The following is a 20,477-nucleotide window of genomic DNA, read 5'->3' on the forward strand; positions in this document are numbered from 1 at the left end:
CTCATAGGGAATTTATCTTGGTTAGTTTTCCACAGAAAATGTAGTGCATGATTTTAAAAGCAGATTATGGTGGAGGACAAAAATTATCAAATTAATTCTTACTAGTAATAAAAAGCCCTCTGTTTATCTGCCTACGCTCATTTTCAGCAGTCTTTAACCACACAAACAAAAGGAATTAATATTTTCTACTTTGGGAATGTCCAATTAAATAGTAAGTAAACCTACAAATTGCTTCAAATTGCCACCATTTAAAAATGAGAACCAAAATACAGCAAAAATAAGGACCCTGTACACAAGTTGCTTTGTCCTTTTATGTTTTATTATGAAGACATTCCAGCATTTTTAGCCTAACAGAATTTATACTAAGGTGCTGATTTGTAAAATGGCTTACGACTGTACAGTGTTTTAGCTGTGTGAATAGATAAATTTTAAGGAATGAGCTTATGGTGAGGTAGGCTACTGCCTTCACATTCTAAATTCATGCTCACAGGCAGATTAGACTGGGGTTTTTTTTCTGACACACTGTCATCAGGGATTACCCAATACATTTATTAATATTGTTTCCTACCTTACTGTCCAAAAGGTGCTCCAGGAAGTGAGTTCATAAAAGCTCTGAGCCTGTTCTCTTTGCTAACTCAGTTGTGCTGACTGCCCCTACTTTCATGAAACTACCTTGTGTTAAAACCATTAGACTCATGTCTGAAACCACATAAATTCTACATAAAAATCTGCAGCTACCTCATAGAAGGTAAAAAAAAAAAAAAAAAAAAAAAACACAAAAAAAAGTTTAAAAAGTTACACCTTCTATTCTTTTTCACAGTCACAGATGAAGCCTCTAAATAAAGGAAAGGATTTAAGATTGTGAATGCATCAAGTCAGGAACTGAAATTACAAACAGAGGGATTATTAATGACACACAAGTCTCAGAGTGTCAGCTGTGGTGAATTGCAGGCCTTACCACTACATGTGTAGAAAGGCCTCCTTACCTGAAGGAGGACTAAATGTTATTGTCAGAGCATCTAAATTCAGTTCAGCAATGCCCAAGACTCTTTTTTGACACAGCTCTAAGTCCTTCAATTTTGACACCCCAAATGGGTGGCATTTAAAATGAGATGGCACTCCTAAAAAGATAACACTGCAAATTTAACAAAGATCTTGCAATAAACCTGTATCTGGGAAAGGTTAAAAGTCAGGTGGTTCTCTGCATACCACCACTGGAAGACGACTTGGTTCTGCCTCTCACTTCTAACCATGAGCAGCTCTGTAACAAAAATAGAGACTTCCTACCCCTAAAATGGATCTAATATTTGTTTCACAAATGTGATATTGTATGAATTTGGTAAAAATAAGAAGAGTCCTTTGGGGACTACAGTATTACCTTCTGAGCTGATATAAACCACACATTTAAACATGACATCAAATACTACTTTAAAATATGGGAATTGGCTTAAGTGTAAAGGGGAACGTAAAAATTAATTGGTAAAAAAACCCGCTCAGATAGTGAAACACATTTTCAACCAGTACTAGCACAGCTGAGAAGAAAGTAAACTTTACTCAAAAAGCACAGGTCAGAGTTTAACAAAAAATACAATAGACAAGGAGTTGGTGTTAAAAGGTATAATGGGCTCAAATTTCTTTCTTGTTAGTCCTGAATATTATTACAGAATTCTGTTTCTCTGGTGCAAGAGGCTTAAACACATTTGAGTATCCCCGAACTACCAAAGAGGCTCCAAACAAAATAATAATTTTTTTAAAAATGAAGCCTTGCATTATTTCACTTTCTGTCACATTTATTAAAAGTACGGAGATGGGAAATAAAGGGTATTAGGGTAGATGACTTTCACAATCCTATACTAATTTTTGCTAGATTACCAAACGTCACAAAACCAGTACATAGCTCAGAGTAGCTGCACTTCTCCTTCAGGACACCAAAGAACTACAAGACAGAACTAGGCATAGAACCTTAGATAGGATACATCTGTAGTATAAATAATTCAAAAAAAAGCTTTCAGAAAATGAATGAAATTGTAAGGCAGAGAATTATCAGGTGACTTTCAGTGCATAAGACAATTATGCATTCTGTAATTAAGTATAATGTTTTGTTCAATTCAACCTCTCCCTCATCTTCACGTAATTAAAAACTTGAAACAGATTCATGTTTTGCATTTTTTTGTTGCATATTCCATGATAAATTTTAACAAGAAAAAGTAAATGACAGAATTTAATTAAAAAAACATTCACCAAAGGAACAAGGTAAGAGGCTTGTTTATAGGGCAGAAGCAGTCGATGTCTTGTATCAAAAATTTAGAAAGTCTTTTGACAATTTCATAAGAAACAGGCCAAATAAAATTTGGTTAAGATGGGTGAAGAAAACTGACTATGGAGAATAATGGGAATAATTCTCAATGGTTTGCTGTAAAAGCAGGTGAATTTAACAAGTGGAGTTTCCATAAATGCCTACACCAGACTGTGCTCTGTTCAGTGTTTTCATTGATCATCTAAAGGAACATGCCTATTACATTAGCAATTTATCAGTCTTAGAAGGCCAGGAAGTTGAAAGACAGGCTTCCAAAGATAAAAGCAATGAATGGGAAGAAGTTCAGCAGGGACAAACACCAGGAAGTAAAATTACGTAAGAATAATCTGTTACATATTTACACAGTAAGGAATAACTGATTCCTACTGAAGAGGATCGGGATTTTATGGCCAGTCAACAGCTCAACATGAGTTAAAGCCATGTTGTTGTAAGAAAAAAATTTAATAATGGGATTACAGGCTGTAAAACACAAAATCTCCTGGTTTACTTCACAATATAGAAGTCTCAACAGGAATACTACGCCCAGATTTGAGAAACACTCTTCAAGAAAGATACAAACCAAATGTATGGAGTCTAAATAAAAGTCAGAGCCTAGCAAAAACTGTAGCTTAAGAAAACATGACAGAATTTGGCTTCCTGGATGTAAGTAAAAGAAGATATAGGCAAGGCCATATGAAGATTTAATATACCTAAAAAGCTATTGGTGAAGAAAATTTCAGTTTTTCCAAGGACCAAACCCGTAATGATTTTAAGCTTTAGTAGAAAAAGGCTACCATTAGAAATGAGGAGATATTTTCGACCAGTAAGGAGAGTAGATGTGAAATCACCACTGCTAGAACCCGTATGTTTTAAATCATTGCTTAGGGGATAGTCACTAAAACCTTTTACAGGTGGGCTGCAGCCTTAATAAAAAACCACAAGGCTGGACTCCAGTAATTCCAACAAGCTTGCAGTTATTCCTCACACATTTTCTATTTACCAAACCATTTGTATAGGAGGCTCTTTTAATCCACTAAGTTTACCAAAACTTAGTTCTTTATATTTCTGAAATAATATCTTATCTACCTCTTTCCATATGATTGAAAGTATTTTTTAAAGAATAACTTAAACCTGATGTGATTTTATTTAAATGTACATACTCTCAATAACAGTATTTAATTTATCAAGCTAAGTACATGAATACTAGACCTACATCGAATTTTCATCTAGTCACTATTATGTAGATCAATTTTCATCATGTTTTTCAGTCAGAACTATCATCAGACAAAACATTTCAAATGGATATATTCAGCAAAGGTTTCAAATTCTCATTTCCAGAAATATTTTACTCAAAGTAGGGGTTTTTAAGACAACTTTAGGATTTGGTGCTGAATTAAATCGAAACCTTTCACTGTGACATTTTCAAAAGAAGACATCAGTTGACCCATTTGAATGTGATTTTTTTAAATTAAATACAATGCAACTTCTGAAAAGTCTTCTAAACCAAACTTGAAAGAAAACCAAAACAAGGTTCAAGTTATGCATAACATTTCAGCCGCATTTGTACAGAGAAAACAAATAACAAGGACTGCCCTTGCTACCTCCACACTCCGGCCACTGATGAGACAATAATACAGTATATATAATAATATTACAGAATATATAATAACACAGAGAAATGCCCCGTCTGATCTGCATATCAGAAACCACCAGCAACACGTGGTGGTGTCAGACAGAAGGGAGATACTCAGGATGCAAAAAGCAGCACTGTAAGCATGGCTAGAACAGGGCAAGTGAAAGGAACTGGGAGAACAAAAAGAACAATTACAAAGAAACATGCAAGTTCCACACAGATGGCAACAACCCAGTGCACATCAAACTCATTTGAAACTATTTATTTCAATTATGCTCAAATTTGAAATATTTGGGAAATATTTCTCAAATGAAAAGAATTTCATTTGAGAAAACTCTAAAATGAATTAAAAGACTAAGCTGAATTAATAAGACACAACATCTTAAAGGATGCTTACCACTGTTATCTTGCCCTATCTCAATTAAAGAGGTGACTAAGATAAGTCATCTAAAGCAAAAGTAAAACCCATGAAATTAATTAAAATTATTCATACTCTTCTCCTTCTACCAACCTAATTTAGGGAGTTATACTGTATCTTCAAAATTGTAATTAATGTAAATCAAAAGATCCAATTTCTCATGGTTACCCATTTAGAATACATGGAATACTTTCAAAAATACTTCACATTGTAGAAGATTAGCATGAGTAGTACACTTAGAAACCTACTAATGCCAACTACTTTTTAAAGATTAAGACAACAGATGATACCAAAGCATAGCTAATCAGAGTGCCAAGGTACAAAACACTGCTCTGCATCAAAGAAAAGCAACTGCAGTTGCTCTGAGAGATTCACATATTTTTACCAAAAGGTTCTCACTGGAATAACCTGAACAGGAGAACTAGTTCCCACAAAAACTTCAATCTGACCCAGGAAGAAAGAAGCTACACAGAAGGGCTCAACTGGGCTTCTTCACCACCCACTTCTCTAAGCTGGTGCCATGCTTAAAAGTAGAGGCACAAAGACAGATAACGTTTGGAATACATAATAGGAAAAAAGTACTTTAGAGGAAAGGGATCCCTGACCACAGTTTTGACTTCTCTTTTCACACACAGGTTCCTGATAAACAGAAGATTTTAGTGAGTGGGGAAAAGCTGAATATTTCAGGACAGTACGTAAAACAGACAAAATCACTGATGTTCCATCACAGAACAATCTCATAAAAACAATTCTGGTAGCCAGAGTAATTTAAAAGGTGCCTGCTTCTCTCCATATACTTATTTTCTGCTCCATTCCATATGCCTTATGTCGGTTATGTCAACGTGACTGCTTGGGATGATGCTGTAAACTGAATCATTGAAGTGAATTGGATGAAGGAGGGAGGGAGGAAACAGCTGGTTTTTCTTAACCCTGATCATGAAATGTTTTATTTAAAAGGAAGCTGCATAGTGAATAGTAAATTGTAGGTATCATAAATACAATATTTCATTCAAAACGACACATATCGTTGCTATTCAAACACTCTTCCAGACAATTTATTTTTTGTTGAAGGCTTCCAAGGGGCTCTGAGCTTCTGACATGGTAAATAATTTCAAACTGCCACACCAGAGGAATGAGAGAAGGCTCAGAGGACAAAGGGTGGCAGTTTCTTCAGGTGAGAATACTGACTGAGGCACAGAGAGGCAGGAAGCATATTCCAGCTGGCAGGCTTTTCACCACTAATAACCAGATGTTCAGTCAAAACAACGCGGGAAACTCCCACAGCAGCACCTGAAAACTGCACTCTGTTCCCTGTTGATTCCAGGTAACATTCCATGAAATACAGGAGCACCTCTGCTGCCATAAAGGATGTCATCTGGTGATTGTCCCCAGGTACCGTTATGGCATCTACCCTTCCAAGCATGACCATTCAGTAGCTGCCACCATCTCTCCATTGAGGAGCTCAGATATCTGGGGCACACAGTGAGAGCCCTGAAACAAGCAGCTCTCTAAACACATCCTCACATATTACCAGAAAGAAGATATCCTTCTTGCTTTAGTTATTTGAGAAAATGGAGAAAAGAAGATTCTTTGTTTTAAAGCAGATTTTTAAATATTTTTCTTAAGTAAATTTTAAACGAAGTTGCATAATTACCAGTTTCAAATATCATTTTTAAATTAATATAAACTGGAAAAAAAGTGAAAACTAAAGAGAGGACAATAATTTGTTTCCTTCTTGATTTGTGTTTCCAAAAACCTTGATGTGACCTTGAAATTTAAGAAAAAATCCTTCTCTTATGTTATTTTCATGAAAAATATTATATGAAGGGCAAAAATATTCTTCAATTTAGCTAGCTTATTTATTTTGGAAACATATAAAAAACCATCCACAAACAACAAATTTTTCCATAAAAACTTGTTGCAGAGACTAGAACTTCTAAATGTAAAATTAGCATAAACAAAAACGGTTCTAAAGATGTTGAGTGTTTTGTAACAGTAGTTATATCCAGACACTACGCTTTCATGAAACGATGCAACATTTTCCACCAATTAAACTATAAAATAAAAAATCAAGAAAAAAGTGAGTATGTAATTCTACTTTTCCTGGATTACACATAGATTACTGTTTTCCTCTCCAAACAGAGGGAACAGAAATAAAAACTATCTTGTTTACATCAATCCCAAATGAAAAGCTTAAGTGTTTACAGGATCTACTTGCCTATAGGAGCAACAATTTTGGAGTGTGTGCCTGGGCAGGTCTGTAACTGTAGCACCCTCTGCTGCTCTTTTAGTTCTAAAACATAAAATCGTACACTCGGCCAAGCAGAAAATAAAATGTGTTGAACATGTTGTTTCTTGAAAATGAAATTATCAACTAATGCTATGTGCAGTTTATAAGAAAATGTTTTGCTATTACGTATAGTATATTTTCAACTTGATACTACTTGAGCATTCTAGAATGTCTTGCTTCTGTGGTAACATCAGTGTTATCATAGTAGATAAATATTCGAAAATATGCTGTATTTCATTTATTAAAATTCTCCTTCACTCAGCTTGTAGTTTGCCTAGACTGGGGGCAAATTTTTGGCCCTGATCATTTCATTTAATTTAAATGTTTACGTAATCTGCAATGATTGCTTCCAGGACAGTCATATAAGCACTTCAGTTATAACTGCTTTCTCCCTCTTAGAAAGGCAAGGGAAGGAGACACCCTCAAAAGCTCATCCTTACGAAATTGTCCTTAATTTTTGGACAATTTCTTCTGCCAGGATGAGCATGGTGTGTGGTTCCGGAGGCCAGCTGATGCTATCCCACAATGCCACCACCAAACCTTCTGCCTGGAATCCATCAGTTCTTCTAAAGGACTATCTCAGGACTAGAGATGGTGTCAGGTTGTACCCTCTTTTTAACAGATGGCATATTGTTTGTCTAAAGCGAACAGACTGATCCTTTCCTTCATTCCAGTCCTCTTCCCCCTGTCTCCTGTTTATGCATAGGATTAAAGCTGAATGAAGTGCATTTAGCACTGCATCCTGTCTGTGTGGAGAATTCATTTAGAGTTTCCATGTGGAAACCACTCTCCCACAAAGGATGAGCAGAGAGAAAAAAACTTCCGCACTTTCCTAAGAAAGCGAAAACCCGTTGCAACCTGTAATGTGAATTTTCATTCACAGTGGCAATCCTACAGAGAAAATGCATCTTCAGAAATCTTTTAGAAAAAGACAGAATACAAGTGTAGGTATACAAATACAAAGTTTGATCGAGCCATTGTGCAGAGGTAATTTTCAGAGTTAACAATTGGGACCCTGCAATACACCACTGACAGCTACTGCAGTTGGCTCCCCTTTTATCCAGAAGTCTTTCTGGTGTAAGGCGGCACTTTTAGAAGCAGTCACAAGTATTCCTCAAAAGCTGCTTATTGATATTTTATATAATGCTGCCAGCTAGTGGCACATTTTGTACTGAGTTGATACCTACTGGGAGTAAAGAGACAGTGGTATTAACTGGAGTCTGCTCTACCACTTTTCTTTTGATAGTATACGGTGATGTGGCTGTCAAAGACCATAAGCACAGAGACCAACATGGGAAACAGAAAGACCATAGAAACATTCCCTGAAGGAGCTTGTTTTAACAGAAAGTACTTACTAGAAGAAATCCCAAAGAACTCCCCTCAAACCACAAAACCCATGTTATTTGAAACAAATTATTATGTTTAGAAACAAGCTATTCTGTTTAATATAAAATTACTTCATAATCTAATAACTTCTAGAAAAAAAACATTAATCTTGCTGATAAATATTCAGTATGGCAACCAAAACGAACACATGGAACACTAAAGCATTTCCCTGCTTTCTGGTAACTAAGTCCAAGTCATTTAAGTGAAGTTTAATGGCCAGTAAAAAAATGCTGGCTATGCAATGTGTCCCAAAAGAACGCTGAAGTCTGAAATTATTCAGTGCATCCCCCTCACAGGGCACACTGCTGTGATAGCACATTCAGTTCTGGCTAGCTCCATTAGTATTAGATATTAGGAGAAATAATCTGAAACTGTCAAAGACCATTTCAGAAATATCTGGGTTTTTTTTAGAGCACACTATGATTTGATAATATAAAGTTCTTGTAGAATACTACAGAAATTATAAAAAAAAGTCAACCTAACTTTAGAAGGACAACAGTAGTTACCTCTGGGGGTAAAAGGAGGCAACATAACACCCTCATCATTTCCACAGTGGGTTAACACAAAGAGAGTGAATAGATACACAGGAAAAGATCAAAGAAAGAGCCAATTCGAATTAAGGGATGATGGGAGTGCACAGAAATTCCATCAGGTATGACCCAAATAGAGCAGCTCAGTAAACACATGGTTGGGGGAACTTTACTATGAGGGTGTGACAGACACATAGTTACTCTGGCATGGATACTGAGAATATTTATTCCATACAGGTGGCAGCAAAAAAGCGTGATTATTACACTCCAAGCCAATACTGCATGCTGCCAGAATATAATAACTTTACAGTTACGCTAATAGAGTGTAATCTAGAGTGCATAGTAGAACAGGCATAAATCAGTAATATGTAGATCAATACAGACAGACACTTACAGACAAAGACATGTAAAAATGGGGAAGCAGTGAATCTGGAAATAACTTGGCAAATGCTATATATAATACCACAGCATGAGCCCTCAAAGCAATTCTCAATCCAAAAGGACAAATGTGAATCTTTATACAAACACAGAAACAGTGAGAACTACAAATGTCATATTACTCCCGTGTTAGCACCGGTGGTGTGCCTATTAAGAGCATAAGTCTTGTTTTACCGTCTGCAATCAATAAAAAAGTAGCTGAAACACTGGAAGATGTTAACAGAAGAGCTGACAGCACTTTCAATAGGAAAGCATATGAAAACTTCAGCAGAGTAAATTCTTTGTGTTAACAAGGAAATCCGTGTAGATTGAGCACAAACTCAGTACCCACACAAAGAGCAAGAAATCATGTTACCATATTACACTGTCCTGATTCATTACCTGAAGCATTTTTGGACACACATACACACAGGAAGTATTTTCTCTGCAGTTCAAAATAAATGCTTTAGTTGTTATATAATGAACTAATGTTTATTGAAACGTAGCTTTGGAATACTAAGACTGGAATTTTGAGATAAAACACACATATCAAAACAGTTTCTATATCATTGGCTTGATAAGAAGGGGAAATACGAATATATTTCTTGAATATATGGCAAACTTTACTAACTTTATTCTATCGGTTTGCTTGTTTGAAAACAAACAAACCAGCCTGAAAGATGAGGCAGAATAACCAAACAACAATTATATGTGTATCTCTAAACGTTAATTATATAATAGTAATTACTCATCACATCAGAAATGTTTCAATACGTTTGCTCAGCTTTGTTTCCACCATCTACCACAATTTGATAATTCAAGTCCATTAATAGCACAGATAATTTTTTTAATAAGTATACTGAAGCAGAGCCATACTGGGTCAGACACTGATGGCCCACTTAGAGCTCATCTTGCCTCAGGTTAATGCAGCCAGTAACTGATGCTTAGACACGAGTGAAAGATCAGGACAAACATATCATCCTACTGCCCCATTAACTCTCCTAACACCCTGCACTTCCTAAGCCATAAGTGATGTCTTTATATTTAATAGCCACAGTAAATTTTTCTTGCACAATTTTTTCCCCCTTTGCTTTTTGAATTTATTTCATGCTTTAGGATCCAAAACATTCTGGTAGGGAGGAATTTCACAACCTGAGTGATTTCTTTTGTGTTTCTCTGGTTCAAGTTTGTTCTCTCCAAGCTAGAAGTACCCTTGATTGCTTCCCATGTTCCTTCACTGCTGTTCCTCACACAGCCACTGCTGACCCCTGGCCAACACAAATCAATGGACTAAACTCATGTTTTATCCAGTCCAGGCCAGTCATTCTAATGTTCCCACCAGAGCCACAACCAAAAATATCTTGCCCTGGGAGAACTTAAGGGTGTATCCAACACAAAAACAACTGTGCTACATAAAACTGTAATGCTATGGTAACTCTGACCACAGTAATGGAGTTTCCCAGCTAAACGAAATGGTTATTGAGGGCTGATACAGAGATGTTTTATACTGGTACAGTTAGACTTTTATCAACATAGTACTGTACTTAAATAAAGAGCGACTTACAGACATTCCCCGTGTTGTCAAAACTTGTAAGAACATCTCTAACATTTAAGAGGCCATTGTGAAATCTGGAAAAAAACATATATAGTGACTTTACTGACATATAAACCATAACAAAACCCCATCTTCAACAAAGAGATTTACTGTATGCATTCACTTCTCCCCACCCCCTTTCACAGTGAAGCAGCAAACAGGTACAACTGTAGCCACCAGGGGGAAAACAAGGGGACAATCACCAGTCTTCAAAATCCCAGCACTGAAACCCATGAATCAGGAGGAATGTGTTCCTCAGAAACTACTATCAGGAGGAAACCATTTCCAAGGAACATCAATTTTTATTTAGTTGTGGAAGTCACATAGAGAAAAGGAGGAACTTTGATAAAGCAATTTCTTTGAAAGGGAAAATCCAAAGAGTATTTTTGAACAGCAGCTGTATGCACATTCCTGTTTTCTCTCACAAAATCAAGAACAATTAAATTAATGCTAACAATGAAACTGATTAATGTGTTCAGTGAACTGCATTTTCTTTGGTTTTACATTTGCATAACCCATAAACATTCAAAAGTGGGGATAATAAATTAATTACCTAAATTTCATACACAAGAGTAAATTTTAGACTGCAGTGAGCAAAACACTGAAAGCAGCAGAAAGAATAAGCACCAAAATTGAATAAACATTTACCTAAAATTTGCCTTTTAATGTGCAGTGGCACACACATTAAAAAAGCATCTAATCTTGTTTTAAATATTTCAAATTAATCTAAGTCCAAAATGAACAAAGCAGTAGTCTTACACTTTACAACAATCAGGTCACACAGCTGTTTTACAAATGCATTAAAGAAAATCTAGAAGGAATTCAGCAAGGCAGCAAAATATGAAAATATAGGGCTTTAATCACGTTTCAAATACAGCTTCTAATGCTGTTTGGGAACATACTAATTTGAAACATTAAAAAAATGCAATAAATCCAAGACTTTTGGCACCTACAAAATTAGTTCTCATTCTCTCAGCTGTTCTTTCCTGAAGAAAGATTGCTGTAAGCATGGAAAAAAAAAAATCAATAGTTTTGCAAACATGAAATTGCATATTTATTGTGAAAAACCCTGATAACCCTTATAGATCCTGATAAGCATAAGCATTAAATAAAAAAACATTAACAAGTTAAATTTTGAGAAGCACCAAACAGCAACTGGACTAATTCTTAAAAAAATGAAAATCAAATGGAAATCAAATTAACAAACTGAACTGAGCTCATCAGCAGAGACAAAGAAATATATGAGAGATGTTACAAAAGATTCAACTGGACATGAATGCTCTTCTCCAGCTACATAGAAACAAACCAAAACCACATGCCTTTTCTGCAGAGGAAGTCTACAAGAATGCTGATGGACCGTGTGGATTTTTTAATGTACTTCTTTCTTGCAAGTTTGTTTTCCATCAAATTGGACAACCAATGCAACAGGGCTGGTGCAAGGGAGGTGAAAAGGGGACAGGGTTGGTAGTTCTGCCAGCAGAGAGTTGCCCTTTAAACTCTCCCCTGCTGACTCCTCAGAACCCTACAAACTGTAACTCTGCTTATGTCTGGGGCTGTTGGGGGTTCTCACACAACTGTGAATGTCTCATCTCTAAATGAATGCAAATGGAGGGTGGGAGATGCTGAGGAAGTAAAGAAGTATTTTAATCTCTCTAGGGTAGACTTGGGATAACATGCTTTGGTTTCTTTTTTTTTTTTTTTTGTTCCCCTCTCAATTTCTTTATGTACATAGTTCATATCTAAAGGAGATTTATCATGTAACTCTCCAAGTGAAGCAAAATAAGGATAAAAATTTAGTAGTCTAGTACCAGTAGTTCAACAGAATGAAGAAAGAAAAACAGAAGTGAAGTGCCCTGGTTTAGAAAACAATACAATTTATATACTTCAGGGTCTAAAGGCAGGCAAATACAAGAAGAAGAAATGATAAAATGACAGCACTAGCCAAAACTGCTTAAAATTTGTAGAATCCAGAAGTTGAAGAATTGAGCATAATCTCTTACTGCAGACAAGTTTTAGGACTGAGGAAAGCAACGTGCCAACAGCTGATCTACTTGTGAAAGGGAGAGCTCAGGAAAATACACTTCCAAACAGCAATAGCCATGTTTCTCCATTTGGAGATCTGTACTTGTGGAGCCTGCAGACAAACTCTGCACCAGCTATTCCCCAACTCTGTTCCATCACAGGCCCTACTCACAGACTGAAAGTTACATGCACCTGTAAACAAACACATTTGGGGTTCTCTAACCCCAAATTCCACCATAAATAGCGTGCTACTCAGTCCTGCACCTAACAGAGCTTGTAGTTTGGGATCCACTGCCCTGCATTACATCCTCAGCAGTTCTGTAACAGCTGCTGCTTCACTGTCCCATCCCATCAGCTGCTCCTCCATCACCAAACCCAGGGAAAGCTGCCAAGATACAGAACATCTGGTTTCCATGAGTCTCTGTCACCATCACAGCTTTCCACAGCACAGCTGACAAACACAGAGTCTTAAGTGTCATGTGCACTGAATCATCAAAGTCAAGGAAAGGAATCACAGAAGCTTGGGATTAAACCCCAACCCTTAAATTCCCATAAATTTCCACAGGTGTCTCAAGATACAGAAGAACATTAGTATTCAGTGCTTTAGAACGTGTCATGGATGTTGTACAGTTCAAAGAAGTTCAAAGCTCTGATTGCGAGATCAACAAAGTACTTCAAAAAAGCACAGGTAAGCATCATGGAAAAAGTGAATTTCAGGCTGGCCTGGTTAAACTGATTCACAGTGTTATTATAATAAGTCTCTAAGGCACAATAGGCAGAAATTTCTATGCCTGAGGCAGTGAGTAATAGAAGATAAATCTATGAACAATAAACTAATTCAATTCATGTTTCTCCCGATACAAAGCAAAGCAGAATTCCTTCCTCTGGACTTCAAATAAATCAACTTTGGATGAAGTCAGAGAGAGTGAGGTCAATCTTTAAATATATTAATGTTTCTTCCTCTCCAATTCAAGTAACACAAGTGGTAGACTTTTACATGTATATAAAAATAGCTATGGATAGTACAAAAAAAATCCTTCAGTGGGCTCCTATGAAGGTATGCTTTTCATCAACCATAATGAAACAAAAGTAGGTTCCTTCTTTTCTTTATTATTACTCTTAAACTGAGTGATAAAAAATAACACACATAAGTATGTGCCTATACTCACTTTGAAAACCTACAGAATCTAAGATACAGTACATTTCCACATAATATTGAAAAGGGAAAAACCAAACACAACACATCACCATACACTATTAACCTACTTATAAATAAAGAGTATATTTGTGAAAAAGATGAGGATAATGGTAAAAAATTACTGTTAAGGGTACTTCACAAAAAGGCTTGGTGAATATCACCATCAATTGTCACTGTGGCCCACTAATAACCTCAGTTATCTGCGAAGTTTGCTGTCTGATCAGATGCTCTTTCTGGGCCAGAGTACAGCAAAAAAAGTCAACTCTTCTTTCACTCCAGTTCTAGATCACAGCTTCATATAGCAAGAAACCAAAACAAAGCTTCTTTGACTACAATTCTTTTTTACATATAAACACCTCTTGGGCAATATGATGGAACAATGATAGCTTGATCAGTGAATAAAAGAAGTAGTTGCCGAATCATTTTTCATCTCTTTCCTCCATTTCCAGCTCCTGGGGCCAACCCTTTATGCTGCTAAATTTACACATGGTCTCTTAGCATGCAATAAATAGAAGAAAGCAAGTTTGTCACATCCACATAATTGTCCTAAGGAATAGGCAATATTCCTTGAAATTAATTTCCCTCCACTTTTTTAATCTCTATCCCTAAAATAAAAAGTCATTAAAAATTCAAATGCTATTGGCAGAAATATCCAAGAGGAACAGCCAATGGAATTCAGTCCTATAACATCTTCTAACACACTGCTTGCCACAGACAAGTGGTGTCTCTGCATGCCCCTCATTTCTAAACCACAGGTCTAGACTCACCTAATAGTTTCTGTCATATTTTTATCTACAGGCTCATTCACATTCAGAATAAAGGCGTGACATCTTGCAAAGTACACTTAACACCTTTTCCAAAGATTTAACCCTTCCTGTAACCCGCTGACATTGTTCTTTTCAGTTCTGCACTTTAATATTTGAAACAGCAAATGACTGATCAATGGAAAATATTTTACCACAGCAATAACTTGTTTCTGCACTGTTTTCTTAAAATGAGCCTACAGTTTAAAAGCAAATCCATATCCTGAAATAGAAAATTTGAAGATATTGATTGCTCCTTTTTTAATTCAAATAAAAGAACAATTTTCCTGTCTAAAAGGCAGGCACCATCTCCACAGTGAGACACTGCATCTTTATGAACTATAATCACTTTATTACTAAAACTATTCATACAAAATTCAAATTTAAAAGCACTTTCCTAATGAATAATACAAGGATTTAGAAAGGCAGTATTAAATAAATATTTTTACATAGTTCTACTTATTTACTATGTATCTTCCCATCCCTTTGAAAACACACATTCAGCACTTGCATAATTTTTCAATGGCAAAGTGAAATACTGCCACCATTAAGTAGAACTTGAAAACAGCTAACAAACATACCTGAAAGCTCTATGAATAAAGACACGGGAGATGTGGAGACAGTGGTGCTGTCTATGTCAAACTGGAGGGCTTGGAGCTCCCCCTGGGGATGGACAAGGAACCAACCGAGGGCTGATGGGTGAGGATTAAAGGCAGGGCAGGGAATGGTGACATTATAGTGGGGGTTTGCTACAGGGACACCAAGCAGATGAAACCCTCTACAGACAGGGAGAGGAGCAGCCTCACATCCACAAGCCCTGGTCTTCATGGGGACCTCCAACCACCCCCTGTCTGCTGGAGGGACAACACACCAGGGCATTAAAAATCCAGGAGATTCCTGAATGCTTCTTTTTTCAAAAGGATCTGACAAAGTGCTATGCTGGACCTTGTTCTTTCCAACAAGGAGGGGCTGATGGGAAATGTGAATCTCCAAGGAAGCCTTGGCAGCTAGGACCATGAAATGGTGGAGTTTGAGATCCTTAGGGCAGTGAGAAGGATGCACAACAAGCTTGCTACCCTTGACTTCTGGAGAGCAGACTTTGGCCTCTTCAGGGATCTGTTTGGTAGAATACCATAGGATACAGACCTGGAGAGAAGAGGGGGCCAAGAATGCTGGCTAATATCCAAGGATCACCTCTGGGACAATGCATCCTGACCAAGAGGAAGTCAGACAAGAAAGCCAGGAGGCCTACGTGGATGAACAAGATGATCCTGGACAAATTCCAACACCAAAAAGAAACCTACAGAGTGTGGAAGCAAAGTCAAGTAGCATGTGAGAAATACACAGAAATTGTCTGAGCATGCAGAGTTCAGGTCAGGAAAGCTAAAGCTCAATTAACACCATCAAGACCAGGAAGCAGCGTGCAGGAACATCAAATACAATACAAATCCAGATGAGACTACACTAATCAAATGAGGTTTTGGATTCTAACACAAGAAATTCCATTTTGACACACCTTTCACTGCTAACAAAACCCCACACTCACCAAACACTCCCTTTGATACCCCAGAGCTACTGTGAAGCACCTTAGTACCTAAACAAACCTCAAGAGACCACTTTCCACCGTGTACTATGAATCTACATTGCATTAGGCATACTGGAGACCACTGTTTAACCAGAAGAGTAAGGGGGATTTTTAAAATGAGTCGATGATGTTCCACTTCAAGGATCTAATCAAAATGGCGCCTAAATTCAGCATAAGTTTTTGAAGTGAAAATTGCCTTATACTACGACTTCTGACTTTCTGCTTTGAAAGATTCATTATTAAGAATGATGCAAAAGATATAAACTAGTGACAGAAAAACATGGCATAAGCTCTTCTTTCTGAGACGTGAATCCAGCTTGAATTTAGTTAGCAAAACCAACAAAATTCAGAAGAAGCATACACGTGACTGGTAGTTCCTACAAAAGCTTTTATTTGCCTGACAAACTGGTCCCAAGCCCCTCTAGAGCAGTAATTCCAGCTAGGTCATAGCATATCTGAATATACAATTTGATCAGTTTTGACAGCCCTTGAACTGATATAGCTTGACCTTTATACTCTTTGCCAAAAGCCACTAACAACCTTATGAACTTTCTTAAGTATTTAGTCTCGTCAAGATATTAGCTGACAACCCTTTTAACATCGAACATATGCAATGAGCTTTTCCAAGAAGATGTTAATGCATAAGGAAAACAAATGTAGATGAAAATTCCAAAGCACTTTTGTCAAGATTTTAGGGGGGCCAAGGCAACAATCTTTTTCCTGAAAAGAACGTATAAAAAGGCTTTCCTATTCAAGCATGGTGCTCTGGATTTACCTGACTGATATTAATATTATACTCTCGTTAACTTGCTAAAATTGTTGCTGCTGCTTAATACTATTATAAATAATATTTTGCCAGTGGACAGAGAAAAACCAAGGGAAGACAGTCAGACATACAGAGAATCCTTAAGTTTCCAGCACATGATCAGTTCTCTAAGATCCAGGAACACTTACTCCAAGATTTCTTATTTTCTATATATGTATGTTTCAGCAAGAAGAGCTGTTGCTCTGTTATATATGTTAAACTATTATGCTGATCCCCTAAATCACTGCTTCTGCAAAAAACAGGGAAGAAACTTTATTTAACACCAACTCATGGTAAAGTCAAGTTTGTTGCAGTCTATTTATACCTTGTTCCTGGAAAAAAAACACAGTATTTTCTCCTTCCCTTCTTCACCTCCTGCAATATTCTGAGATAATAAATATACTCTAGGTATGGTCACTTCCTCAGTGTGGAGAAAATGTTTTAATATAGAAGTGTAAGACTAAGCAAGCTATTCCTATTATCCCTAAAATGATCAGTGATTACTATTTTTAGAGGTCACTGAATATGTTTTGGAAAGGAACAAATGCAGGGAAAACATAAAATAAAAATCCCCACCAGAAGACAATGTCCATAGTCTCCTCAATATTCAGTTTTGGAAAGGTGGTATGAGTCTGCTCCAGCACAGAAACTGTACATTTTCACTGAAGAAGATTAAAGAAACACAACAAAATAACTCACAAATAAACATGCTCGTTCAAAGTCGATAGATGAGCTGTGTCCTATTATCAATGAAACTACTATTAGGCAAATAATACCAATTAAAATGATGACATAGAAAGTGGTGGAAACAGAAGTACACAAATGCCAGAGCAGGATCAGCCTGACATTCCCTTGGCTTCTGTACTGCCAGCACGGCTGCACCTTAGCTCATCTCCCACCTTAAAGCTCCAGAACAAGTAAATCAAGTGACAGGGAGTGTTGCAAGCCACAACAGTGAACTGAAGGAGTTGAGGGCTGCATTGTAGGGGACTGCAGCCTTGTTCAGCCCAAATTCTACCTGAACACCTTGTGTTTCCTACCCTCAGTGTGCCTCTGAAGACCTAGAAACAAGGAATAGGGACACTGCACAAAGGCATTATGTAGACTGTCAGTGTTTAAATTAGTCCACAGCATTCACTGGTGGTTTATAGCAAAAGTCTATACATGGAAAAACACTGCACCTACTTCTATTACTAACAGCAGTTTTCCAGTGGAAAAGTTTCCTTTTGAACCCTTTTAACATCACTGACTGTAAACTTGGAAAATGGAAAATTAGGACTTTATAAAGCTCTAAAGAATTTTGTTCCTGATTTTACATCCAAATGCAAATTTAAAATGATCTGCATGTAGTGTTGTGGGGTTCCTTTAGCTTTGTTTGGTTTTTTCTCATGGGTTCATTTTAAAACCTTGCAAAAATGTTGCAGTTTAATGATGGTCACTTGTTTGTGTTAGATCTTCCTTTCTAAGCTTGACTTTAATTTAAAGTCCCAGGTAAATAAAAATGCACTTTTTGATTTGGGTTCTCCAGAACATCTTCCACTGTGCAGGGAATGCAAAATCCTGGACCTCCACAGACTAATTAGATGCTGGAGAACAAGTATCAATTCAAGGATTAAGTTACTGTTGCAAACCTCCTGAGGCAAACCAAGTATGGTAGATACAAAACCAAAGCAATACAAAAGAAAAACAAAAACAAAACCCCACAGATGTAGTAATGAATGGGAGTTATAAACAAAGCTACTGAGCTGACATCCCTTTAGAGGGTTTTTGCAGGGAGGAGTAAGCTTTCTGTGGCTTTGTTTGTGCGTGCGTGGACTTTTTTTATTGTCAATTTCTTTAATACAAATGACCTGCCCTAATATAACAAAGGTTACTTAATTAAGTATAGATTATTTTGTAGGAATTTAGGCTTCCAAACTGAGTTTTAAAAGAAGCACTAAGAAGAAAACCGAATGAAATACAGATCATTACCAAAAACCTTTTAGAACATTATTAAAAACATCATGTCATAAAAATTTTTATTAAGACCATGAATAACTGTGTTCAGGGGGTTTTTTATATCCTGTTTATAACTGAGGAATGTCGAAACAGAAAGCTATTAAAATATAAAATATATGCTCATATTTGCATTCTGTTTTAGCTACAAGCATCAGTATTTTTAGTCAAGCTCTGCCGCTTCAGTGAAATGTACCAGAAAGAAGAGTCAGACAAGCTGCTTACTGTAACAAACAAGTAAAAATAACATTTACCAATTTATTTGTAAACTATACCCTAGTTACACAAAACACTGGAAGGATGACTAATGAGTTTTTTATTTGAGGCCCATTCAAGATCTTAGAAAGTACTTAAAACTTGAATTGTGGTTACCTTAAGGAGAGACTGTACTTGGGATAAAAGATGCTTCTATACTGAACCCAGGTCCCAGTTTCCTCTTCTGTATTTTGGTCTTCTATTGAAAAGAGATTGAACGATGCAAACCTTCTTACAGACACTTGTTGGAGATGCACATCTTTCAAGTGCTTTTTCCTCAGAACCTTTGAAATGAAGAACAAATTAAACATTAACAATAAAACTTCCAAGAAAAGAACAAACCCATGCCTATTTAAGTGAAGAGGCAAACCACAATAGCTATGCTGTCAGCTAGTAGTTATGAATAAGCAAGGATGTCAAGCCTGAACAAAATACAGTGGGGTATTGATGGTAGGGGTCAAGAAAATGAGTTATGAATTATGTCTCAATAACTGTAAAGCAAATGTACTGTGTTCAGAAGTACACAAAGTTGCTTTTTGAACTCATGCTCCAGCAAACCCATGCAAAAATTAGAGGGCCAAACTGGGTTCTCCCCTTCCTCTCATTTTACAAAGTTTCACAGTTCAAGCAGTGCCCTCCACAAGCAATTTCTGTGTCACTCACTGTCCCTATAGAGGGGGAAAAAAGTCAACAACAAAGGTATCTTTTGTAGAATTTAAATGACAATCCCAAACCATGATCTTCAGGTGCCTGAGTGTTGTGTGTTCCCCTGACAGACTCCTTCCTAGCCCAGAAGTCTTCTGCTGCACACTTGCAGAGATGCTGCCAAAGGCGCCCAAGTTGAGAATATTGCTCCCTGTCCCTGGCTCCAGATTTTCTGACACCACAACTGTATATTCCCCTACCAGGCCCCCATAAGGGGACTGACACATGTGCCAGACTTCAGGTGAGCCCAAAAACACTCTGAGAGCACCAAGTTCAGTGCTAAGAGACTGAAGAATTCAAGGCAGTGACAGGGTGTGATTTGCATTTCTTAAATGATTAAAACACTTGTCCCGGAAAGTGAAAACGTGGGCTCTCTGTCCTGCCTAGTCTACTGCACTGAACCATCTTCAGGGAGTGAGGTATCCACTCCTCTGTGCAGGAAAACCCAGCACTCAGCTGTGAGTGTTTGAGCTGTGCCATTGCTCAGAAGACAGCCAGCATTTCCCTGCCAGACAAAAAGCCTTATTCCTTAGGGCAGTGATGTG

General features: G+C 37.1%; 1 protein-coding gene across 1 annotated transcript in view; it reads right to left on the minus strand.

Annotated features, from left to right (window-relative positions):
- CAMKMT (calmodulin-lysine N-methyltransferase) overlaps nt 1–20,477 on the minus strand; it is a 211,338-nt gene that overhangs the window by 186,142 nt on the left and 4,719 nt on the right. Inside the window, exons 2-3 of the mRNA XM_066178491.1 lie at nt 19,345–19,511; nt 10,535–10,599 (exon numbers count right to left, since the gene is read on the minus strand). Coding sequence (XP_066034588.1) covers nt 10,535–10,599; nt 19,345–19,511 — 232 coding nt within the window. The remainder of the gene's footprint in view (nt 1–10,534; nt 10,600–19,344; nt 19,512–20,477) is intronic.

This window comes from Chamaea fasciata, unplaced genomic scaffold (genome assembly GCF_029207755.1).
Source record: "Chamaea fasciata isolate MVZ Bird 193981 ecotype frontalis unplaced genomic scaffold, bChaFas1.0.hap1 SCAF_3, whole genome shotgun sequence".
Lineage (NCBI taxonomy): Eukaryota > Metazoa > Chordata > Aves > Passeriformes > Sylviidae > Chamaea > Chamaea fasciata.